This window comes from Podarcis erhardii, assembly GCF_964252035.2.
Source record: "Podarcis erhardii genome assembly, chromosome: W".
Lineage (NCBI taxonomy): Eukaryota > Metazoa > Chordata > Lepidosauria > Squamata > Lacertidae > Podarcis > Podarcis erhardii.
In genome coordinates this window covers 796,142-822,917 of record NC_138506.1, presented here as the reverse complement: position 1 = coordinate 822,917, position 26,776 = coordinate 796,142, and the positions used below count along the sequence as shown (strand labels likewise).

Here is a 26,776-nt window from a genome sequence, read left to right as displayed (position 1 = left end):
TATATCATTTTCAATGCATTAAACTTACATAATTTTCAATGCATTAAAATGAATATTCTCCTATTTCAAATGAAAATTCTCTAATATTCTCATTAATTGAGAATATTCTTGAGAATATTCTGCAAAAAATTATTCTCGAGAATTTAAGATCACTAGTTTGGGATTTGCGTTGTATTCTGTTGAAGTGAGGGGATGTTGTTGTTCGGTGTTTTGGTGGTGGTGGTTCTTGGGTGTTGTGGAATTAGAGTTGTACAGGCATAGATTGGTGGCTTTCTTCAGAGCGTCTGGGTTGAGCAGCCATTTTCGTTGTATCTGGGCTTTGACTTAAGGACTTCTCTTGGGTCACCGTGGTTGTCTCAGCAGTATTGACAGAGTGGGCAGCCGGTAGATAGACAGACCAACAGATGGACAGGTGACACAGAAGGACTGACAGTCATGTAGGAGACATGGGGGTGGGGCCAAAGGGAGGGGGTGATGGGGGGGTTGTATGTGGCGATTTACTTGCACACATGCCTACACACCCATGTTTGTACTCACATACACACAAACGAGGCTGTGGGATCAAATTAAGGGTTGGAGGTGGGGTTAAAAGTTCACAGTAAAGAATTAAAAAATTAAGGCTAACAGGTTTAAATGGAAAGATCAAAATTCAAAGTGGTGATTCAGGTTATAGTATGATATAAAAGACCAAAGAAAAGGAAAGGAAACTATTGAAAATGGGTGGGGAGTATATGTATATTTTTATATAATTTACCTACCTGCCTATCAAATAAAAAATAAAATAAAATTTAAAAGGGTGAGGGGAAGGGGGATGGCAAATGTAGGGACTTGTGTTTTTTTTTAATGAAAATTAAATGTTGAGGTGTTGAAATAAAAATATAGTGGTAACAAAAAGGAGGAGGTAGGAGGGTTTTTTTTAAAAAAGAAAAGGGATGATAATGGTATTTGTCAGGGGACTGCCATCGGAACAGAGGAATTACAGAGAGCCTCCGACGCTTCTGAGGAGCAGCTCCTCGTCCAGTGGTGGGGAAAGCCACACCTCCGGTGGAGCAGAGGGGGAAGGGGGTAGCCAGGCGAGGGGAGGGCTCAAAGATGCGACTGAGAGCCCAAGCACCTCACCTAGCCCGGCTGGCCAGGAAACAGACATGCCGTTTCCGTCGCCCAGCTTGTGCAGAGGGGTGAAATGTACAGAGGGGAGGCGGAGATTTGGGGTGTCTAAGTTCTTACGTTGGGGGGGGGGGACCAGAAGGGGCCACTCCCGGAATCTGCAAGTGACTAAGACGGACATGAACTTTGGGGTTCTGCACTGTAAATAGTTTGCACCAATAAAACCTGTAAAAGGTCGGAGTCCTGCCTGGTTATTCAGGAGCAACCACCACGCACATCTGGCAGTATTGATAAAAAAGAGATTTGTATATGTAGTTTTAAAAAACAGTGGTGGTTTTGGCTCCTGGGCTGTTTTAGCCCTGTTGCGGAACCCACAAGGCCTGGGTGTCGGGTGCCTGGCTCAAGGCTAAGGCCGCAGTCCCAGGAGGTGGGCTCTGATAGTTCAGGCCTCAAGCCTTCTTCACGGGCGCCGCCATTTCAATTCTTAAAAAAAATAAAATTAATATATTACAAATGTAAAATTTACCCCCTTAGTCTTGGGATCTCTGCTGGGTCCATCTCTGGCCACCAGTGCCCCCCCTACCAATGAGAGAAGGCCCACATTGTGCCTGTTCTCTCCCAGGGTGATCTCCCATGCAGGGTTCCCACTGGGACCTGGCCTGCTATTTTCCCTCCAGCCACTGGGAAGGTCGGTTCAGGGCTAGGCCTGGGCCAGGCAGCGTGCTTCCTTGTGGCCTCGCTGGCTCTTTTGGTCCCCTCTTACCTCTCTCCCTTAGTGGTGGTGACGGTGATGGCCTTGGCAGCGGCAACAATAAGTGTGTGCTTGGCGGGGGCAGCAGCCCCGCTTTCCTTTTTATTTAGCTCTGGAGGTCTCTGGGACCCAGACCTCTGTTTGGTTGCTGCAACAGGACTGAGTGTGTGGGGGGGGAAGCCTGGGGGCTCCACACTGCCTCTTTGGTTTTCATGTTGGACACCCCTGGCTCCCCCCAGACTGCGGCAGTGGTGTTGGCAGTGCAGGGGCCAGCCAGGCTAGTGGTTAGTGTTTCATCATGCAATGTCACCTATGAAAGATGGACTTCCAGGAACTTGAAACTGAAGTTGCTGTCAAGTTGCTTTCCTCTTGTCAGACATTGATGACTGGACCAAGAGTGTTTGTTTCCCATTAAAAGAGCAATGCAGACCCTCTCATGGGAAAACTGGTTATAGCTGGTAGGGAAATTGCTAGCATGTCAGCTAGGGAGAGGCAGGAGAACTCAAGTCGCACATACAACTGCCGTTATCTTTTTAGGGAGGTATAGCTCACTTTGGGAAATGCCCCTATTAAATTCTTTTAAGGCTTTGTCTGTTTGGTTTTCTTATCCCCAAGGGCCATGAGACTGTTGGGATTTTTGCCTAGTTGCTATCTGATGCAGCTTCCCACAGAAGCTATCAAGGAGTTGGCCGAAGGCCAAGAAGACTGAGCAGAGGGAGTTATTCTGCCTAGAGATACGGGGCCTTGGATACAACTCTGCTATTGGTTGAGGTCACCCACATAGGCATGATGACTTTCCTGTGGTTGGCTGGTTGGTTGGTCAGTGTGTTCTGAGAGTGAGTTGGAGTTTGTTCAGAGAGAGTTAAGATCCGTGTCTGTATCCTGTATATAGTAACTTGTGGGTCTGCTGTAAATAATAAACATATAAGTAACCAAGTTACTAGTAGCAACATCTTGTTCCTGCTTCATCCTGCCTGCTTGCAATTGACTTGCTTCTGGACAGTCTTCGTATGCTTTGCAATATTCAACTGGTTATGGTTAAGAGCCTTCAACAGTGACGAGTAGCATTCTCCACTAGTTTCTACAAGTGGAGTCCACAACAAAATGTTTTCAATGTGTGGAAAGTTCCTGTTAAGGATGCAAGCCAGCCATGCCTGCTTCCAGTCTTCCCTTGGTCCTTTTTTTGGTCCAAACTACTATATTTCACTGCATAATGGTCACCAGTGCATAATAGTCAAACCCCCTTTCTTTGGTCTCTAAGCATTCACTGCATAATAGTCGCAGGGTATAATTCTCTGTGTGTGCATTATCAGCACCGGTATATTTCTGTAGGTATGTGTGGGAAGAGCGGTATGTGGTCAGGGGGCAGCAGCGGTGGATTTGAGGAAGGATTATGGTATCTTGAGGAGGCATTACAGTAGAGCTGGAAAGAAAACCGAGGGAAAAACACGAGAAGCGCAGCCTGCGACTGCCGAGGCTCCTCTCTCTCTCTCTCTCTCTCTGGACAACTCCAGCGCCTTAGCAAAACTTTGGCTCCCCTGAATCCAGCATGAGGGAGAGAAAGGGGGACAGGATTGAGTCCAAGGAGAGGAGAAGGACCAGGGTAGTGAGGAGATTAAGGCAAGCGAGCGCATGAGGTATTTCCTCTTTTGCTCTGACTTCAGAGTGTTGGAGACCAGGCTGAGGAGTACTGCTCTGATGAGGAATGGTGGGAGCCTCCCCTTCCCTCTGCTCCTGCACAGGATCCTGAAGCTGCCCAGGAGCAGTGGGACAGTACAGATTTGGAACAGTGGTTTGCAGAGGGGCATAGTTCTGAAGACAAACGCTGTGCAAAGTTGAGTGGGGAACAGCTAGGAGAAGATGAACTGAGAGAGAGTTAACAGACTCCAGTTGGCTGGGAAGTGTCCAGCTGCTCAGTCCAAGGTCAAGGAGATTAGATAAGGTACAGTGGTTGCGAGATCAGGTTGCAAGATGAGGAAGTGACGAGAGTGACTCAGGGGGAAGTAGGTGGGAACCTTAATTGGGAGCACCTTTACTCCGAGAATGGACTATCTGTTCTTTTGCTGTGATCATTAAAATCTCTTTAAAAGGTAAGAGACTTTTAGCTTTGTTCTGCTTATCCACGGGCAAAGGGAGGGAGGAAGCCATTTCCACAAAGCCTTACACAGGGAGACACAACAAAATAAAAAAAATCCTTCCAGTAGCACCTTAAAGACCAACTGAGTTAGTTCTAGGTATGAGCTTTCGTGTGCATGCACACTTCTTCAGATACACAAAACTGACTACATTCAGGAGGCTCACAGACAACTTTCCAATACCGCCTTTTACATAAAATTGGACTCAGACCCCACACAAGAATACAAAAAAGAACTGAACAAGATTGTTAAGCAGCTACCCCCACACATCCAAGAACAGATCCTCACAAACACACCAACAGAACCTCGACCAGGAACTTTCTATCTTCTACCTAAAATACACAAACCAGGAAATCCAGGACGCCCCATCATTTCAGGTATTGGCACTATTACAGTGGGTGTCTCTGGTTATATGGACTCTGTTCTGAAACCATATGCCATCAGTGCTCCCAGCTATGTACGTGACACCACAGATTTTCTGAGGAAAATACAATCTTTAAATAATCTTCCCAACAATACTATACTAGCTACTATGGATGTGGAATCTCTGTATACCAACATCCCACACAACGATGGTTTACAAGCTATAAGGAACACCATTTCAGATAAAACCACAGCGGACTTTGCTACCAAACTCTGCCAATTTGTCCTTACCCACAACAACTTCAAATTCGGTGATGACCTGTTCCTTCAGATCAGCAGCACAGCAATGGGCACCCGCATGGCCCCACAGTATGCCAACATCTTCATGGCGGATTTAGAACAACGTTTCCTAAACTCCTACCCACTCAAACCTCTCTTGTACCTGCGATACATTGATGATATTTTTATCATCTGGACACATGGTCAACAGACCCTGGACACCTTCCACCAGAAATTCAATGATTTTCACCCCACCATCAACCTAACAATGAATCAATCTATGCAAGAAATACATTTTTTGGACACTGTGTATCTGAAGAAGTGTGCATGCACACGAAAGCTCATACCTAGAACTAACTCAGTTGGTCTTTAAGGTGCTACTGGAAGGATTTTTTTTATTTTGTTTTGACCATGGCAGACCAACACGGCTACCTATCTGTAACTGGAACAGGGAGACACAGAAAATGTGCCTGGAGCCAGCTCAGACTGGCATGCATCCAGGACCGTCTTAAGCATATGCGGCTCCGGGGTGCAAAGATCCACCCAACGCCACCACATTTGTTGACCTTTTTTAAGGAAAGGTTGCCACTCAGGGTGCATATGCATACTATTATCTCTGGTTGGGAAAAGAAGGCAGGAAAAATAAGCAAACTTTTTTATTTTTTGCTGATTTACGAAAAATTATTTTATTTTTTTATTTTTTATATAATTTTTAATTGATTTTTCAAATTATACAATTATATAATACCATAACATAACAACCATTATATCATTTGCTCGGCCAAGCTTTCGACTTCCCTCCATTCTTTTTCTGATTACCTTCTGTTACATTTTATTTTCCACATTTATAACATCTCCACCCTATATTTAACTTACCTTGTCTTAACATTCACTTTTTTTCTTAAATAGAACATTGATTCTTCTCACGAAGTGAGTCTTATCTCAGTCCTGCTGGTGTCTTTATATGTGTACAATGAGTCTCTAAGTATAGTATAAAGTTAGTCTATTCTTTCTGGAACATTTGGTCACCCTGGTTCCGGATGCGTCCGGTCAGCCTTGCCATTTCCACATACTCCATTACCTATGTCTGCCATTCCTCTATTGTTGGTAGCTCCTGCTGTTTCCATTTTTGAGCTAGTAAAATTCTTGCCGCCGTTGTAGCATGCATAAACAGTTTTTGATCTGTTTTTGGTATTTCCACTCCAACCATTCCTAGTAGAAATGCTTCAGGTCTCTTTGGAAAGGTGTACCTGAACATTTTTAAAAACTCTCATATATATTATCCCAAAAGACTTTAACCTTGTCACAGGTCCACCACATATGGTAAAAATCACCATCTTTAACATTGCATTTCCAACAATTCTTATCTCATTCTGTACTGTCAGGGAACTGCCATCGGCTCAGGGGTGAGAGGGGAAAAGGCGGATGGATTACAGAGAGCCCCCAAAGATCGTGGGAAGCAGCTCCTCTTCAGCGGAGGAAGGAAGCCACGGGGAGGAGATGCAGGGCTCAGAGGATGCAAGGCGGTGCCAGGACACCTTGCCTGAGCAAAGCGGGGAGGAGGGAGGTCCCCCTTTACCCAAGCCTTCCTTGCGCAGTAGGCTTTCGCGCAGAGAGGGGAGGCGTAGGCTGGGGGTCAAGAGACTACTCTGCTGGGGAAGATTTAAGGACCGCCCACTCTCAGATTCTGCTGGTGAATGAGCAAGACATGGAATAGAGGCGCTCTGCATTGTAAAGGTTTTTAGCACCAATAATAAAGTTTTAGAACAGACCAGTGAGGCATCTTGCCTGATTGCTCTCGAGCAACCACCCGATAGCTATAACATGTACATTTTAGGTAACTTGGTTGGAGTCAAATACTATCTATACATCATTTTTATTATGTTTTCTTTCAGTGTCATGCATGCAGTGAATTTTAATCCTGTATTCCATAATCTAGACCATGTATCAAATACTATATTATGCCCAATATCTATTTCCCATTTTGTCATCACCTCTTTGATTTCCTCATCTTTTGTATGCCATTCCGAAAGTAAATCATACATTTTTCATAAGGGTTTTTTTTTTTACCTTCCAGCAACTCGGTTTGCAGCTTTGATCTTGAAATTTCAAAGCCATTATTATTTTTGTCTTTGTGAAAAAACATCATTAATCTCATGATACTGTAACCAACCTGTTAATTTGTCACATATTTCTGCGTATGGTTTCATCCTTAGCTCTCTGTCACCTTCCATTAACAACTCCCTATAGGTAGGCCAAGTGCCTTTCATAGTTAACCTTTTTACAGAGATTGATTCTACTGGTGATAGCCACCATGGTGTTTTGTGTTCTAATAATTCCTTATACCTGGACCAAACCTCATAAAGTGGATTTCTTACAGAATGGTTTAGGAAGCTTCTGTGTAGTTTAACTTTATCATACCACAGGTATGCGTGCCACCCATATCTGTTTCCGTATCCCTCTAAATCTAATAATCTTGTATTTTCCAATTTCATCCAGTCCCTCAACCAGACCAGGCAGGCCGCTTCATAATATAACTTTAGATTGGGCAGGGAAAATCTACCTCTTTCTTTCTTGGCTGTAAGAAGTTTAAACTTTATCCTAGGCTTCTTTCCCTGCCAGATAAATCTTGATATTATTTTTTGCCAGTCTTTAAACTGTCCTATCCCACTGATCACAGGGATTGTCTGAAACAAGAATAGCATTTGGGGTAACACGTTCATTTTAATCACAGAGAAGGACAATTTCAATCTCTCCCAAATTTCTAAATCTCTTTTCATCTCTTTCCAAACCAATGCATAATTTATCTTTAAATAAATTAATATTTTTAGGAATCAACCAAATGGTGAATTATTTAACCCTTTTCACTGCCATGATTTCTATTTTATTTTGTAAATCTTCAATTTGTTTTTATCTATGCTTTTAACCAGCATTTTTGTTTTGGCTTTATTTAATTTAAAGCCTGCCAGTTGCCCAAACTCTTCAGTTACTTCCAGTGCTTCAATTGCACTGGTCTGAGAATCTTCTTGTTGGCATCCGGGGGTCGAACGGCCAGCTGGCTAGCCCCCAGCTGGATCGTCTCCTTCCAGCTGTCACATTGCGAAGACCCTTTGACCTCTGGTACGACATAAATCAGTGACCCAAGTCTGCTGACAAGGGCACACTTTATTTAGCAGAGCAGACTGTGCAATGAAAGAGGCTTGAGGCATGTGATCTCTCTCTGTTTCCAGAGATAGGTTGTTGGTTACCTCACCAAGATTTTTCATGCCAAAGTGCTCCTTCAGTTGAGCTAGGGCACTATTGTACATTTTGACATCCTTCCAAAATAAAAGAATATCATCAACATAAAACAAGCAATACAGCTTCTTCTGCCCTTCGTCTTTGACAAATACACATGGATCAGCTTTACCTTGATGAAAACCTGGAGAAAACAACACTTCAGTGAGTTTAGAGTGCCAGCATCGTGCACTTTGCTTGAGACCATATAGGGACTTCTTCAGAGAACAAACAAATCCCTGTTTTACCTGTACACCATCAGGTGGAAGCATGTAAAGTGATTCACCTAAGGTTCCGTACAAAAATGCTGTATTCATATTGTGATGAAACGTGTAGATTTTCCTCTGCAGCAAGTTTGAGCATAAGCCTAATGCTCTCATATCTCACAGTGGGTGAGTAGGTCTCGTGAAAGTCTTCTCCTGATACCTGTGAAAAACCTCTGGCTACCAATCTGGCTTTCTGTCTGACTATCTTGCCATTTCGGTCTGTCTTTGCTTTGAAGACCCATTTGCTGTCAAGCAGTTTCATCTTTGGAACTGTTGGAACTAGCTCCCATGTTTTGTTCCTCTTTAGGGAATCAAGCTCAGCCTTCATGGCAGTTAACCATGGCTCAGCATCCTTCGAGTCCAAAGCCTAGATCTCTTGGAAGCTTGAAGGTTCAAATACCTTCTTGGAGCAGTTACAGCCTTTGCTGTTTTAGCAAATTCATCAGCAAATCTCTTTGGAGGTTTACCTTTTGTGGCTCTTTCAGACCTGCGAATCAGACATAAGTCTTCAACGCTCTCCTCTTCTTTCTTAGGAGAAAAGTGGCCTATAGTGAACAGTGGTTCCTCCAATTCTCAATTAGAGCCTTCAGAGGGTCACAAAGCTGCCTTAGTACTCTTGAAATCCTCTGAATCATCTGATTCAGTTTCAGATTCAGAACTTTCATCAGTGGGTGTGGGGTTTTGCTTCTGCTTATCCTCAGACTCTTCACTGTCATCAGGATAATATTGGAAAATCCCCACATTCTCCCCCCACTTGGCATTGTACTCAACACTTCTAGTGAGCCTAATTGTATTAGTGTCAGTAATCATTACTCTAGAAGAACCTTTCTGATATCCTAGAAAGATACCATGCAAACCACGCTTGCCTAACTTGGAGCTTTGTGGTGTGTGAACCCACATGTCAGAACCAAAAATTCTCATGTGCTTGATGTATGGTTTCTTGCCAAACATCTTTTCATAGGGGGTACAACCAATCGGTGATGATAATCTGCGATTATAAGTGTAAACAAAACAGATGAGCGATTCTGCCCAATAACTCTCTGGAAGATTGGAATCATGCAGCAAGCTTTTCAAGCCTTGAAGCAATGTTTGGCTTGCTCTCTCACAAAGTCCATTCATCCAAGGAGATTGTGGACTTGACAAATTATGTTGAATTCCTTTCTCAGTCAGAAAAGCTTCAAACTGCTGAGAAGTGAATTCTTCCCCTCGATCTGTAAATAAACATTTCACCTGTTTACTGCAGGGTTTAATAGTCATACCTTCAACTAAGGCAGGCATTTTGGAAACTGCCTCGAAGTGTAAATGACCAAATTTCCTGTGATAATCATGAATACATCCTGTATGCAAAACATTGTTAGTACGAACGTTTTGATGCCCAGGTATGTACTCAATCCTAAAATTAAACCCAGCAAAAAACTCCGCCCACCTAATTTGCCTTTGGTTTAGCTGTCTAGCAGTTCTCCAATACTCTAAATTCTTATGATCTGTTTGTACCACCACCTGATGTGACGCCCCTTCCAAAAAATGTCTCCACACTTTAAAGGCAGCATGCACAGCTAAAAGTTCCTTATCAAATATGGTGTAGTTTTGTTCTGATTAATTTAATTTTCTAGAGTAGAATGAACAGGGTCTCCAGTCCCCTTCCTTGTCCTGTTGCAGCAGAATGGCCCCAATAGCCCTATCAGAGGTGTCAGTTTCTACCTTCATACGTTTACTTGGATCTAGGTGCATAAGATATTTTTCTGAAGCAAACACCACCTTTAATTTATCAAAGGCCTTCTGTGCTTCCTCAGACCATCTGAATGGCCCCTTGCCTCTTAGACAATCAGTCAGTGGTGTTGTGATTTTGGAGTAATTACCTATGAATTTACGATAGAAATTAGCAAATCCTAAAAACCTCTGTAGATCTTTCTTAGTTTTAGGTGCCTCCCATTCCACCACTGTCTGAACTTTACTGGGGTCCATGTGCACCCCTTTGTGGGAAATGCAATATCCCAGGAACTCCACATTTTGTGTGTGGAAGTTACACTTTTCTAACTTCACATATAACCTGTTGGTCCTCAATCTCTCTAACACCTGCGTGACATGTTTTACATGTTCTTCCATACTTTCACTATATATTAAGAGGTCATCTAAATAAGAGACACAGAACTGATCCAGTATACCTGCTGATACGTGATTGATGAAGGTTTGAAATACCCCTGAGCCATTTTGCAAGCCAAAAGGCATTACCAAGAATTCAAATGCACCATACTTAGTACAAAAACTGGTTTTCCACTCATCCCCTTCTCTGACCCTTATCAGATTATATGCTCCTCGTAGATCAAGCTTGGTGAAGACTTTGGCTGACCTTACTCTCTCTCTAAGAGGTCATCTATACGTGGCAGTGGGCACACGCGAGGCTTCATTTGGCTGTTAAGGATTCTGAAGTCACATACTAATCTCGGTGCCCCTTCCTCCCCTTTCTTTTTGACAAAAAAGACGGGAGCACCCCCCGAGGCCGTGGACTCTAATAAAACCTCTCTGCAAATTCTTTTGCAGGAACTCCCTCAATGCTGCAGATTCTACTTCCGACATGGCATATATCTTGCTTGGTGGCAACTGTGCCCCAGGGACTAGATCTATCTTGCAATCATAGGGCCTATGTGGTGGAAGTTTATCCGCTTCTTTTTCACAAAAAACATCCCGATAAGCAATATATTGTGACGGAATCTCACTTTCATTCCCCATCAACTTCCCTTCCACCTCTGTTCCCATTACTTCCACCGAGATTTTCCCCTTTTGCCCCAAACAATGTGTCATACAATAGATTGAACCAAAAACCAAAGACCTTTGATGCCAGGCAATCACTGGATTGTGACGATTGAGCCAACTCATGCCCAGGACTATCGGGTGCCCAGCTAGTTTGGTCACATGAAATGCCCTGGTCTCTGAGTGATGACTCATATCCATTCTCATTGGCGGAGTCTCGTAAGTCACTTTTCCTGACAGTAGCGGTCTGCCGTCGATTGTTTTCACTTGCAGTGGGAAATTCAAAGGTAACAAAGCGATTTTGTGTTCCTGTACCAATTTCTGGTCTATGAAATCTGCTGACGCTCCTGAGTCTAACAGCGCCTCTACCTGGACCCTATGTCCATTGGGTAGTTGTAGTTGCACCTTCACCGTTAGTCCTGGGATAGGTGGTTCCGCGTGAGAGCCTTCTATTGCTCCTCCACCCGGCTGCAAGCTCCCATTTCCAGCCAGGGACATTTGTTTCCCTGATGCAGTTCCTTCGGGCAATTGTCTTCTCCCATGTCTGCTCCAGATAGAGACTCCCATCCTTTACGATTGCGACATTGTCATGCTAGATGCCCTGGTTTTCCACAGACAAAGCAACGCCTCGTGTCTCTTCCTCTCCCTGCATTTCCTCTTACCATGGAAGAGATAGTAACTGGGAGGGGTCTGGCTGCCCCTAATTCCATGGGCTCTGGCCGCTCTCGTCCTGGCACGTTGCCCATTCTGCTTTCTGTACAGTGGTGCCTCGCAAGACGAAATTAATCCGTTCCGTGAGGCTCTTCGTATAGCGGTTTTTTCGCCTTGCGAAGCAAGCCCATTGACAGCTTAGCGGATTAGCGTTATTAGCGGTTTAGCGGCTTTTAGTGGATCATCTGATAAGCGGCTTATCAGCGGATCAGCTAATAAGTGGCTTAGGGCTTAGGAAAAGGGGGAAAAGAGGGAAAAACCCCCGCAGGAACTCGCAAGACATTTTTGTCTTGCGAAGCAAGCCCATAGGGAAATTTGTTTTGCGAAGCGCCTCCAAAACGGAAAACCCTTTCGTCTAGCGGGTTTTCTGTCTTGCGAGGCGTTCGTCTTGCGGGGCACCACTGTACTTTCGATATTGTTTTTCCGCCACTGTGGTCTCCATTGTTCCTTCTTTTCACTAGCCCTGCGTTCCACGCGTAGGCTCAATTGCAGGCACGTTCGGACCATAGAGTCCAAGGAACTAGGTTCTGGCATATGGGCCAATTGGTCTAAAATCTCATTCAGTCCTTCCCTAAAAAGGGCTGCAACTGTTGGGGAATTCAGATCCCATTTTAATTTCTGCACCAGCAAACTAAAGTTGGACCAATAAACTCCCACAGTGTCTTTTCCTTGTCTCATTCTCAACAGCTGCCTAGCTGTGGTTGTTTCATGCCCAGGGTCTAAGAAAATCGTGTCTAGATACTGCAGAAACATTTGTAGATTTCCTAGGGCGGCATCCCTTCGAGATATTAGGGGTATAACAGAGTCCTTAGCCCGCCCTTCCAAGAAATTAATCACATAAGCAACCTTCTCTTACTCAGATTGAAATTCTTTATCCTTTATCTCAATTATGTAAGAAATTTCTGTCTTGAAAGCCATGTATTCAGAGGTTTCTCCCTTGAAGCTACGTGGACGTACAGTAAATGTTCTACTCACTCTGTCTTCCCGCGTCGCTTGCAACATGCTTCTATGTTCTCCCAGTGCTGCTGATAGTACGTCGACTTGACTTTTCAACTGTAAGTTCTGTTGCCATAAGTCCTGTAATGTTAGCTGGAGCGCTGGGGTTTCTCCTTGCCCAACTGGCGCCACAGCTCCCTCCATTTTGGCTTCTCCTTCTTACTTATAGTGAAGAGGCGCAGAGCAGAAGGTATTCTGTCAGGCCTGGTCGTTGTCCTCTTCAGATCACCACATGAACACTTCTTGTTCTTTTTTAAAACTTTTTAATGCGTATTAACAAAACAATCTTATAAACGGTTCTTAAATATTCTTCCTCAGAGTCACTTCTTTCAGCTACCTTTGGAGCTCTGCTTCTCCGTGACCAGCCACCCTCAAAACGGCGAAGGCGCCCTTCCCTTCGCTTTCCCCCTCTTTTTCCTTCCCTCCTGGCTAGAGCTGGCCTGTATCTCCCCTCCTCCGAATCTGAGCTAGAACTGAACCCTTGCCTTTCCTGGGAACAGCCGGTCCCTCCCTCTTGTTCCTCTTGCTCCCTTCTGTTAGATTCACTGCTCTCCTTCCCCCCTTGGAGAATGCTTTCTCCCTCTGATAAACTGGAAACTTCTAACTCTTCCCTGACACTATGTGAGTCTGTTAAGGCACTGGGGTGGGCAGAACCCCCACCCCACCCCAACCTTGGTCTAAATTCCTGCAACACTATTGTGCCTCCAAAATTTCTTCTGAGGTGTTCAGTACATACTGTAAGCAGGAAAGCCCATTTATACATATATATGGGGAAGGAAGGTATACAGAATCTGAACCTACTTCATAGAATTGGCAGTGTTCTCTTTCTCACCGCATAAGAAAAAGGCTTGGGGAATTAGTCTTCAGGAAAACGTGTCTTGTACTGGGACTTGGTTTGATATGAAGGAGAGTGACCTATTCAGCATGTGTTCCTACCTAGTGAAATTCAGTTTAACTTAATGATGCCCAAGGATTCAGGATTCAGACATCCTCTGTAATTGTTCACTTAAATGCACTGGAATGGGTTCTAAAAGACACTGCCAACAGCGGAAAGCACTGGGCAAGCTGCCTTCTGTGGAAGTGAAAATTTTTGTAGTGGTTAAAGTGCTGGACTAGGACCTAGGAGACCGCAGTTCAAATCCCCAGTTAGCCATGAAGCCAGTTGGGTGACCTTGAGCCACGCAATGTCTCTCAGCCAAACCTATTTTTTAGGGTTGTTGTGAAGATAAAATGGAGAGAGGGAGAAGCGTATGCCATCTTGCTACTTGGAGAAAAGGTGGGATATGAATGTAATACAGTGATACCTTGGGTTAAGAACTTAATTCATTCTGGAGGACTTAATTAAGAACTTAATTCGTTCTTAACCTGAAACTGTTCTTCACCCGAAGCACCACTTTATCTAATGGGGCCTCCTGCTGCTGCACGATTTCTGTTCTCATCCTGAAGCAATGTTCTTAACCCGAGGTAATATTTCTGGGTTAGTGGAGTCTGTAACCTGAAGCGTATGTAACCCGAGGTACCACTGTAAATAATAGATGAGATGGAAATACTTCTGGTCGACGGTTTTGCTCACAGCTTACCCGTGTGAGGAGTGTTGTGCATTCTTTCATCCTCACCCCCAATGTTTTGAAGAAAAGCTGCTATTTGCCTTGCAGATTTTTTTAAAAAATTAGACTATCACAAAGTAAGTGTGGAATAATGTTACTTTGTAGGCTGGATGGAAGGAGAACCATGCCACTTTCATGAATGAACTGAAAAATCTACAAGCGGCAGGATTAACCACCCTTGGACAGGCTCTTCGATCATCATTTGATTTGCTAAACCTCAACAGATTAGTGTCTGGAATAGACAACTATGGACAGGTAATGGATGATAGCATTTAATACCTTCACTTCATCATCTGAAAAATCTTTACATCTCTTTTGTAAAGAGGATGTGAGAATTTGCTGACATGATTAGTCAGTCAGTCAGTTTTATTGCACATAGCCAAAGGCTGCCGCAATGTACACAGAATCATTCAACAATTAAAATAAAATATACTGAATTGATACAAAAAACTTAACAGTTATATTATCAAGACATTACCTACTCTAAACAGAGCTATATACAAATTAAGACATTAAACATTAAAATTTATAAGCTAAAATTATCAAATGGCCACTAATATATTAAAAATAATGTTAACTAATACAGTGTGCAATTATATACAGAATTTGGTGATAAAGTTAGAATATAGCTTGATGTAGATAGTGTCAAATAATTTCATCTCCTTTACAGTTGGTGGCTACCTTGGCTATATAATTTGCTCTAATTTTCCTGATGGCAATTGCAAAGAGTGCTACACGCCAGGCCACATACTTATCTATGTCTGTGAGGAGAAATAAAATCATGTCAGAGGGGTTCTGGCCAGGGGACCTTGTCATTATAGGTGCTAAAAATTGTTCTCTTGCTTCATTATATAAGGGGCAGCGCAAGATATAATGCATAAGGTCCTCTACTTCATTCGTTTACCTCTACATTCGTTTGTTGGTCTGCCTCTGTGTTTCCCATCTCTATAAGCAGAGTTTATTGTATTTAATCGTAACTCTGTAAAAGCTTTCCCAAGTTGTGCAAAAGTCAATTTATTAAAATAAGATGTATGTTCATTGGCCTCTCTAAGTTTAAAATATAATGGGGCGCATGTAGATGTGTGCATAGAGTTTAGGTCGTTTTTAGTTGCCACTGCCCTTATAGTTCATTTAAAGATAGTTTTCTGGGAATATAAGGGAAGTTCTTTGATCTCGGTCACTGAGAGGTCACATTTGCCCATCAGCTGGGCAGCGTGATGTACCGAGTTTTTAAGGGGTAATCTGTTCGAGAGCTCAATCAGGCATTTTTTGGGTAGCCTAGTGTTGTCCATCTGTTGAACTGTAAACCAGTAACAGAGAATTCTTTTATCTATTTGGCTCTCTATGCTCAACATGAAAGTTTCCAACCTGACCATGGCAGATTGCATATCTTTGGGTCCTCATGGGAGGCGTTCGATGTGTGACTTCACCACCCAACAGTTCTCTCCCATCAATGGTAGTAACTTGCAACGGAAAATCCAAGGCCTCAGGTTCAGTTGATGCCTTTCCTTGTCTCCTTTCCTTGCCTTGTGTCCTTTCCCGCTGTCTGGCTTCTTGTCTCAACCCCACTGCAAGCGCAGCCTTCATTAACCCATCCATGTCCTTAGAGCGTGGACCCCTGGCCAGTTCGTCCTTAACTTCCGAGTTCAAACCTCCCTTAAATAGAGCTTGTACTGGCTTTGACTCCAATTCCCAGCCCAGTTTGTGTATAAGCATGGCGAACTCAGACCAATAATCACGCACCGTGGATTTGCCCTGCTTCAAAGCTAACAACTCCTCCTGTGTCTTGTCAATTAAACTTTCATCTGAGTAGATAAAGTCCAGATTCTTGAGCGCTTCATTCCCCGAGGCAATTAACGGCCTCACCCAGCTCTTGGCAGAGCCTGACAGGTGACTAATTACGTGAGAAACTTTCTGCGCGTCATCCACAAACTGAGCGCTGTGCAGTTCCAAAAAATAACGCATCTCCGTTTTGAAATCCAAATAAGTCCCAGGGTCTCCACAAATTTTTTCCACCCACGCAGACATGCCCCCTGCCACTGGCCCACCTGCGGTTCCTTGCTGTGCAGCTCTGGATTCCATAAGCCAAGATTCCAAGTCTGAAGCACGAGCCTGAAGAGCCGCATTTTTTTTTCTCAAGTCTTCCAATTCCTTTTCCATAGTGGGGCCATCTGCTTTCTGTCACTAGCTTCCAGCAGCAGTGTTTTGAGAAGTGTCAAGCTGTGAGGGATGTGTTTGCTGCCAAGCTAGTTTGGAGATAACATTCCAGGCACCGAGCCACTTCTGTCCGGTAGATTTATTACTGCAAATTATAGGCCAACTCCAGAGCTCCAAACAACGCGTCTGTGTTGCTTAGTCAGTTGACGCTTCTGAATTTTCGTGACGTTTTGTGATGAGATATGGGGCTACTTGTGTGTGAGCGCTTACACTCTCAGAGTCTTGTGATCAGTTTCAAGACTGTCCCTCTCCGCGCAGCCATCGGTGCATGGCTGCCTTAATCGCTGGCAGAATCCGTCAGTGGGCGTTTCCGGAATTTCTTCCAACTTAAGAGTTCTTTGACAGAAACTCTGCGCCTTGATTCTCTACGTGACAGCTTCCTGCGCAAAGTAGGTGTCCCAAGGGGAGGTCCTGAGCTCTCCCCGCTGTTCTCACTGGAAGCGTCTCGGAACCGTTCCTCCGACTCTGTTTCCGCTGAAACTCTCCCTCTCCCCCTGCTGGTTCCCTCCTCAGCATCCGAGGGTCTCCTAGCATCCTGGAGCCCCTCCACCACTTGGAGCTCCGATGGCAGTTCCCTGACACGTTTCTTTCTAGACCAGCATGCCCAGCGAGGCAGGGAACGCCTCTTTCTTCCCCTCTTCTGAAAATAGCTAGTTCCTGGAACAGACTGGCCACTCCGTAATTCAGTCTCTGATTCAGAGGACTGGCTGGAAAAGGGCTGTTTAGGCTCTCGGTAAGTGCTTCCATGCCCCCCCCCTTCTCTGGCTGCCTCCCTTTCCCTGACAGTTATCAACCATAATAATCTGCTTTCTTTTATCTTCTTATGAACTCTCTTTATATTTCTATTTAAATATTTTATTCTAACCATAAACCCATTTGCAAAAGTTAATTAAAACAAGTCCAAGTAGTAATTTGCAGGCATTGCTTTTTCTGGTAATCACTGTATTTCTTCCAATCTTTTTGATTGCTATAACCTCTGATTGCATCTGTAAATCTTGCCAATTCAACATAACTAAATAAAGTGGTACCTCAGGTTAAGAACTTAATTCGTTCTGGAGGTCTGTTCTTAACCTGAAACTATTCTTAACCTGAAGCACCACTTTAGCTAATGGGGCCTCCTGCGGCCGCCGCTTTGCCGTGGCACGATTTCTGTTCTCATCCTGAAGCAAAGTTCTTAACCTGAAGTACTATTTCTGGGTTAGCAGAGTCTGTAACCTGAAGCATATGTAACCTGAAGCATATTTAACCCGAGGTACCACTGTAATTTATCTTCCATTCTTGTTTTGTTGGAATTATTTCTTTTTTCCAGTTTTTCGCAATCAGGGTTCTAGCCACCGCCACCGCATACAAGAATAATTTCTTATCCTCTCTGGCTATATCCATATCAATTATTCCCAACAAAAAGCCCCCCCCCCAAAAAAAAATTCCCCCCCAACTCTTCAAAAACCAAATCCCAGAAGCCCTTAATTTTTTCACATTGCCACCACATGTGTATAAGCGTGCCCCCCACTCGATTGCACCTCCTATTGTGTTTTTCACAACTTTCTGACTTGTTGCAGGACCTTAACCAGACCTTGGCAGAGTATACGCAGAGTTCACGAAAGCAATCGGCTGCAGGCAGGGTGGACGAAGCAGGAACCAGTAACTTGTACTTATTGGTGTTTATTATATACAGGAACAGAACAGAACACGGATCTTTAACTTGCTCTCTCTTGTGGCTCACAACTCTCAAACCTCCAACTCCTACTCTCTGACTAGCACATTCCAGTCAGTAGGCCATAAATCATTATTCCCATGAGAACTTGCCCAATGATGGAGCTGTCTCCAGGCCTTGTATCACCAGGCAGATTTTACTCCTTCACATTGCCTTGGCTGTCGGCCAACTCCTAATTGACTCTGTGTGAAGCTGCACGTATTCAAAATCCCAACACCTCCAACATAAAGTTAATTTAGTTTCATACTGTTATGGGTTAAGGGGGCTGCTTGTGCGTAAATGGTTGAGCTCTCAACTCATGCAATCAGTTTCTAAACTCTCCCAGTCCGCGGAGCCATGGGTGCATGGCTACCTCAATCGCTGGCAGAATCCGTCAGTGGGCGTTTCCGGAATTTGCGCCAACATAAGAGTTCCTTAACGGAAACTCTCCTTCTGGATTCTCTGCGTGACAGTTTCCTACGCGGAGTAGGCGTCCCCAGCGGAGGTCCTGAAACCTCTCCGCTGTTCTCACTGGAAGTATCTTGGAGCCATCCCTCCGACTGAGTTTCTGTGGGAACTCTCTCTCTCCCCCTGCTGGTTCCTTCCTCAGCATCCGAGGCTCTCCTACCCTCCTTGAGCCCTTCCACCACCTGACTCTCCGATGGCAGTTCCCTGACACATACATTTTATGAATTTTGGTAGGTGTTAAGTACCACCTAAAGAGCATCTTTATCATATTTTCTTTTATTGCTTCGCATGCTGTGAATTTCCAATTTTCCCTCCATAGTTTTTCCCACTGTGTTATTTGAATGTTTTTACCCAGATGCATAGCTCATTTAATCATTACTTCCTTGATTTGTTCGTCCTTAACTTCCCATTCTAATTATAATCCATACATTTTAGAAATTACCTTTACTTTACTTTGTAATATGTTTTTATCTAATAGTGAGACTTCTGTCATAAATCTTTTGTTTTTGTCTTCGTTGAATTTCCCAAATAACTGGTGGTATTGAATCCACTCTGTCAGGTAGTGCTTTATTTCTTCATAATCCTTTAATTTTAATTTATTATCCCTTTTCTCTAGCAAATCCCTATATGTAGCCCAGGTTGTTTCGATATTTTTCTTTTTAATCATTATCACTTCAATGGGAGACAGCCACCAGGGTACTTTAGGTTCTATTTTTTAAAAAAATAATATTTATTAAGTTTTCAACAAGAAAAAGGTTACAAGACAATACAAGACAAACACAAAAAGTACAAAAAACCAAAAGTAGACATAAAAAGAAAAAAGAAAAAAAGAAGAAAAAATCCCTCTTTCTGATATCTTACTTTACTTATCTTTACTTACTTTACTTATCTTTACTTATTTTCATGACTTCCTCACACCTCCCTTTTTTGTATTCCATTTAAAAAATTGTTCAGCAAATCCGTACCCTCTTAGTTTACCCTTAATTGTTTATCCTCACATATTATAATTTCAAATTCTCATCTAATCAATCGATTCTTACATATTCTTATTTTGCCGTATTGCTAGAACCACTTCGTTTCATTCCAACGTCATTAACATTCATTAATTTTACAATATTTCTGTAGATAGATTTTAAATTTCTTCCAATCTTCTTCCACCAACTCTTCTCCCTGGTCTCGGATTCTGCCAGTCATTTCCACCAATTCCATGTAGTCCATTACTTGCATCTGCCATTCTTCCAATGTGGGTAGGTCTTGTGTCTTCCAATGCTTTGCGATAAGTATTCTTGCTGCTGCTGTAGCGTACAAAAAGAAAGTTCTATCCTTCTTTGGCACCAATTGGCCGACCATGCCCAGGAGAAAGGCCTCTGGTTTCTAAAGGAAAGTATATTTAAATACCTTTTTCATTTCGTTATAGATCATCTCCCAGAAAGCCTTAATCCTTGGGCACGTCCACCAAAGGTGAAAGAATGTACCTTCAATCTCTTTGCATTTTCAACATTTATTATCGGGCAAGTGATAGATTTTTGCAAGCTTGACTGGGGTCATGTACCACCTGTATATCATTTTCATAATATTCTCTCTTAGGGCATTGCATGCCGTAAATTTCATACCTGTGGTCCACAACTGTTCCCAGTCAGCAAACATAATGTTATGTCCAACATCTTGTGCCCATTTTATCATAACAGATTTTACTGTTTCATCGTCAGTATTCCATTTCAACAGCAGGTTATACGTTCTTGATAGTATCTTAGCTTTGGGTTCTAATAGTTCTGTTTCCAATTTTGATTTTTCCACCTGGAAGCCAGTTTTTTTATCCAAATTATAAGCCTCCCTTATTTGAAAATAATGAAGCCAATCTCGCACTTTATCTTTAAGCTTCTCATAACTCTGCAATTTCACTTTGTCACCCTCCTGTTCCAGAATTTCCCAATATTTTGGCCAATTCGCCTCCATATTGAGTTTTTTCAGAGCCTTCGCTTCCATAGGTGATAGCCACCTTGGGGTTTTATTTTCAAGTAAGTATATTTTATCTAAACATTAAACAATGCTCTTCTGGCAATATGATTTTTAAATGCCTTATGTGCTTTAACCTTGTCATACCACAGATATGCATGCCACCCAAAAAAATTATCAAAATCTTCTAAGTCCAGAATATCTGTGTTCTCAAGAAGCAGCCATTCTTTCAACCAGCAGAATGCTGCTGATTCATAGTACAATTTAAGGTCCGGCAGGGCAAAACCACCTCTATCCTTTGCATCAGTAAGTATCTTAAATTTTATTCTAGGCTTCTTGCCCTGCCAGACAAATCTGGAAATATCTTTCTGCCACTTCTTGAAACAGTCTGTCTTATCCATAATTTGCAAAGATTGGAACAAAAACAGCATTCTTGGCAATACATTCATTTTTTATAACAGCAATTTGTCCAAGCAAGGAAAGCTTCAGGCTTGACCATATTTCAAGATCTTTTATCACTTCTGACCAACATTTCTCATAATTGTCTTTAAACAAATTCACATTCTTAGCAGTCATGTTCACCCCCAGATATTTTACTTTCTTTACCAATGTTAAACCTGTCTCCTTCTGAAACCTCTCTTTCTCAATCGGTGTTAAATTTTTCTCAAGAACCTTAGTTTTTAACTTATTCAATTTAAATCCTGCCACCTGACCAAATTCCTGGATTAATTCCAATACCCTTTTAGTACTAGATTCTGGCTCCTGTAGTGTCAATACTAGGTCATCTGCAAAGGCTTTAAGTTTGTACTGTTTAACTCTGACCTGAATACCTTTAATCAGATGGTCCCTTCTAATCATATTTAAGAGGACCTCCAGGACCGAAATAAAAAGCAATGGGGAAATTGGGCAGCCTTGTCATGTCCCTTTATCTTAAATTCTTCTGTCACCACGTTGTTGACTATCAGTTTAGCCTTTTGTTCTAAGTAAATTGCACCTATACCATTTTCAAAGCCTTGACCAACCCCCATCCCCTGAAGATTTTTCTTCATAAAACTCCAAGAAATATTGTCGAAAGCTTTCTCCGCGTCTACAAATATCAAGACTGCTTTAGTATTGATATTCACTTGTAGTTTTTCTAGGATGTCAATTATATTCCTCGTGTTATCAGACAGATGTCTCCCAGGGAGAAAGCTTTATGTATCTCCTCCACTAATACTTTTTTCAGTCTTTTAGCCAAGATGTCTGCAAAAATTTTGTAATCCACATTAAGCAGGGATATGGGGCGGTAGTTCTTAAGTTGTGTCTTTTCAGACTCGGTTTTCGATATAAGTGTAATATAGGCTTCTTTCCACGACTCTGGCGCTTTTTTCCCCTCCAGAATTTCATTGCAAACCTCCTTTAGCGGTTGAATTAACCAATCTTTCAAAATTCTATAATATTTAGAGGTTAATCTGTCCGGTCCTGGAGATTTACCCAACTGCATGTTCTGAATGGCACCTTCCACCTCCTTTTCAGTTATTTTGTGATTCAGCAGTAGCTTGTTTTCTTGAGAAATTTTTTGTAATCCATTAGTTTTCAAAAATTGGTCTATGTCAATATCTTTCTGTGGTCCTTGTCTATAAAGTTGTTTAAAATATCTCTGGAAGCAATTTCTAATCTCCTGTGGATTCTGTATATTCTTTCCTTCCACTTCCAAATTTGTATTTAACTTTTGTCTTTTTTTCATCTGCCACGCTAACAATTTCCCGCATTTATTAGCCGATTCAAATATCTTTTGTCTCATCTGCTTAATTTTCCATTCTATTTTCTGATTTATCATTTTCATATATTGTACTTGATATAACTTTATTTCTCTCAGAATCTCTTGCGACTTTGGTTTCACTCTTAGTTTCTTCTCGCCTTCTTTTATTTTCTCCAAAATTTTGTCTTTTTTCTCATTTTGAGTTCTCTTCTTTATTGCATTCTGTTGAATCAGAAACCCTCTCATAACCGCTTTACTTGCGTCCCAGATTACTCTTTTTTCGACAGTGGTTTTCATATTTATCTCGAAGTAATCTCTCAAGGTTTTTGGGGCCTTCTTGGTAATCTCTGAATCTCTAAACAGGGTGTCATTCATCCTCCATCTAAAGGAACCCATCGGTGTTAGTTTCATCTCCATTCTCACAGGGTTATGGTCGGAGCAGATTTTTGGGCAGATTTCCACTTTTCGAATCTTGGGAGCCCTTCCTCTGGTTATCCAGATTTGGTCAATTCTTGTCCATGTCATTTTGGCTTCAGAAAAGAAAGTCCCCTCTCTACCCAGGGGGTTTTTAGTTCTCCAAGTATCAATTAGGTCCATATTGTCTGTCATCTCAAAAAAAGTTTTTGGTAATCTTCCATCTTTGGTAATTACCTGTCTTGGTGACTTATCCATATTTGTAGACACCACTCCATTCATATCTCCCATCATAATGATATTGCAGTCCATGTAGTCCAACAATGTCTCATGCAGTTTCTTGAAGAATTCAGATTTCCCCTCATTTGGTGCATAAACTCCTACTATCAAGAGTTTCTCTCCTTGAAATTGAATTTCAATTGCCACAAATCTTCCTTGGTCATCTTTGAATATAAATTTTGGTAATAAACTCTCTTTTGCATAAATCACAACTCCTCTCTTTTTGACCTTCTCTGATGAAATAAACTCTTGGCCTAATCTTTTATTGATCAATACTTTCCTGTGTAGCCTAGTCACGTAGGTTTCTTGTAAACAAATCAAGTCCAATTGTTCCTTTTTCAACAGGTGAAAAACTTTTTTCCTCTTATCTGGGGAATTGAGGCCACAGATATTCCAACTTAATATCTGCAGAGACATGGTGTAGTTATTTTGCTTTTCCTCCGACTGCTCCTAGTAGTTGTTGTTGTTCTGACGGTGGTGTCACTTTCTCTGGTTTGTCCAATCCCAAAGGAGGCCTTGCTGGGTCTAGTATTCCTGGTTTTAATGCTTTTGGCTCTTCTTCTTCCTCAGCTTCTTTTTGTAGGTTTTCTCCGTGATCTCTCAAGAATCTCTCTTTGTCCTCCACTGATCTTATTTTAACTTTTTTCCCTTTGTAGGTAAAAGAAAGACCTTGGGGAAACTCCCACCTGAATGCAATTCTGTTGCTTCTTAACAGGGCCACTAAGTCTCCGTAGTTGACCCTAAGATCCAATAGATGTTTTGGAATGTCCTTAAAAATTTCTATTCTTGAATCTTCTATTTCCAAGGGTTTCTGGTAGTGGAGACTCAGTATTTTATCTCTCTCTTCTTTTGTTCAAAGAGTAATCAAACAGTCTCTCACCCTGTTCTTTCTTCCCCCTTTTCCAAGTCTGAAGGTGCTTACTATCTTAAAGTCTTGTTTATCTGAGTCAAGGTTCCAAGGGTACTTTAGGTTCTAAAAGTTCTATATATTACCCCCATACTTTATACAATGATTTTCTTATAATATGGTTAAGAAAGCCCTTATGCACCTTCACTTTTTCGTACCCTAGGTAGGCGTGCCAGCCGAAACGATTATCGAACCCCTCCAGGTCCAATAAATCTCCATTGTTTAGTGTTAGCCATTCTCTCAACCACATGAAGCAAGCTGCATCATAATATAAATTTAAATCGGGTAACGACAATCCGCCTCTATTTTTACTATCTATTAATAATTTATATTTAATTCTCACCGTTTTGAGTAACTCATTGTTACCTGCTTCTGCAGCTACCAGAGCCTGAAAAAAATGCATTTTTAGTTCCTTACATGGTGAAGTGATATATTTTCTACCAAGCGTTAGAGCAGACCTTGCAGCTTTTAAAAAAATAATTTGTTTACATGGTGAGTGTTGTGACGCTCTAATGATTCAGTGTTTAAAATGTTAACATTTCCTCCTTTGTAGGGAAGGAACCCTTTCTATTTAGAACCATCAGTTTTAATTACAATCACAGATGGAAGCAAATTGACAAATACTACAGGTGTGCAGGAGGAGGTAAGAGATGCTCCTAAGCTTTAAACTGTAATATGGCTGCATGGAATGTGTTCTCCTCTTGGGAGTTTAAAAAAGTACTCCTGTCCTGATATTCCTATGGTGTTAAAGGTGTTTCATAACAATTTTGTGCAGAATTATTGGTTATATTTCTATCCTGCTCTTGCTGTGTTGCTAAGAGAGAGATTAGACTGAGAGAAGGAAGGAAACCTGTCTTACATACAGATTCAAATTTGTTGGTCCATCTAGTTCAGGATTCTCTGCCATGACTAGCTGCAGCTCTTCAGGGTTTCAAACAGGGCCTTTACCAGCCTTACCTGGAAATGCTGGGGACTGAACTTGGGACCTTATTCATGCTAAGCAAGTGCTCTACCATGCTTAATCACAGCCCAGAGATAACTTTGAACTTCATAGCTGACTAGAAATCATTCCTATGAACAGCTGGAATATAGACAAAATTAGATGAAGAAAATAAATCTCCATCTGGGCTGTTTTCTTATTTTTCACTGTTTAAAAACACACAGAGGGCTGGATGTCATTGATCTTCCTTGAGATTTTAGCAGAAAATGGAACTAGCTACATGTTCCTTTTTAGTTAGAATCAAATGGGCTTCTTCTTCTAGCAAAGCCCTTAGATGGATGTCTGTCTTTTTAGCTTCATCTTCCTTTGACTTCTCCCCTGCCTGGAAGTGAGTTAACCAAAGAACCATTTCGCTGGGATCAGAGGCTGTTTGCCCTTGTGCTGCGCTTGCCTGGAGCGTCTTCAGCGGAACAGGAACAGCTAGGAAGTGTCCCTACATATGAGTCTGCTATTACACAGATGTGTGAAGTCACAGGAGGTAGCTGCTGCTTTTTTCTCCCTATTCTTGGTTTGCAAATCTGAATCCATCTACTTTGAAATAATGGTGTTGGTGCATTCACATGTATTATATGGCTCAAATTCTCATTCATGTCTATATGTTGTGTGTATGCCTGCATACAGGGGGTATACAATTCCCTCTTTCATTTATCATTACTGACTAGCTTGGAAATCTGGTAGAGCACCTTCAGAGTAAAAGCTGGAAAGTGAGGTGGGGGAAACCGCCAGATGGAATAATGGAGGTGGGCCCAGAGTTCCTTGGTGTGCTTCAAATAATGGTATTTCTGTTTTGCAAAGTCTGTCTGCTCCTCAGGGTGGCAAAAAAATAGCTATCCTGTTCTATTCTTACCAAGGCACTGAATACTGTGTGTGCATGCTTTTTCTAAGTTAAAAATCATGCAAGTTTGAAATTCAGGTCCATATTCCTAATCACATAAAGCTTCATTTCTTTATTAACTTTGAATTCCTCCCTATTACTTCAATGTAGTGCCCAAGTTAAAAGTCGCTTAGTGGTATACTAAATGCACTAGTGGAATCACTTGCACAAGAGAAGGCCCAGGAAACCAGTGCAGTTCTTGTGGCTGGTTGCACAACAGATTGCTGTAGTCCTGATACTTCCTGTTGCACATCTGGTTGCACAGCAACTGTTATTCTCACCCTTATGCTTGTGCAACAGCCCTTGCACGGGTGGTCAGAGAACATTGAGTCTGGGACACAGTTTTGCTCCGAGACACAATTAGAGCAAAACCACTGCATGATCTTAGTCTGCTCAGTGGCTGTTCTTAACCTCACAAAGGGGTAGAACCAAATTCATCAGCCCCTGTGTGAAGCTAAATATTCTCAGCTTTAGTCAAACCAGGCATTTGTGCCCTAGGGAAGACTTAATGGGAGGTGGATGGTCTTCTTTGGCGATCACTTGTAGCCAAGTAAGATTGTCTTCCATGAATATGGTCTTAACAGTGTGTCCATAGGTGACTGTGGAGGCCAATTCTGGACCTGCATATCCTTCCACAGTGGGGACATAGGTTTCTGGGCAGGAGTTGACCATAGTAAGGATTTGCCAAACGTGCCTTCCTCTTAGCTCGTTTCTCGCTTTCGTCCTGAATTTGTGCTTCTTCAAAGTCCATGACGCCTTTGGTAAAGGCTGTTCTCCAACTGGAGTGATCACAGGTCAGTGTTTCCCAGTTGTTAGTGTTGATACTACATTTTAAAGATTTGCCTTGAGAGCGTCTTTAAACCTCTTTTGTTGTCCATCGGCATTATGCTTTCCATTCTTAAGTTTGGAATAGAGTAGTTGCTTTCCAAGAAGATAATCGGGCATCGGAACAACACGACCAGTCCAACAAAGTTGATGTTAAAGA

General features: G+C 42.3%; 1 protein-coding gene across 2 annotated transcripts in view; it reads left to right on the top strand.

The window, feature by feature from the left end:
* The window catches only part of LOC309333233 (integrator complex subunit 6-like), an 83,885-nt gene that overhangs the window by 46,998 nt on the left and 10,111 nt on the right, over positions 1-26,776 (top strand). Inside the window, exons 3-5 of one of the 2 annotated variants that reach the window (XM_081846659.1) lie at positions 14,348-14,497; positions 24,471-24,560; positions 25,212-26,725. In XM_081846659.1, the coding sequence (XP_081702785.1) occupies positions 14,348-14,497; positions 24,471-24,560; positions 25,212-25,439 (468 nt within the window). In that variant the 3' untranslated portion in view covers positions 25,440-26,725. Of the gene's footprint in view, positions 1-14,347; positions 14,498-24,470; positions 24,561-25,211; positions 26,726-26,776 lie in introns of those variants that run through there. The other variant, XM_081846660.1, reaches the window with a different exon arrangement.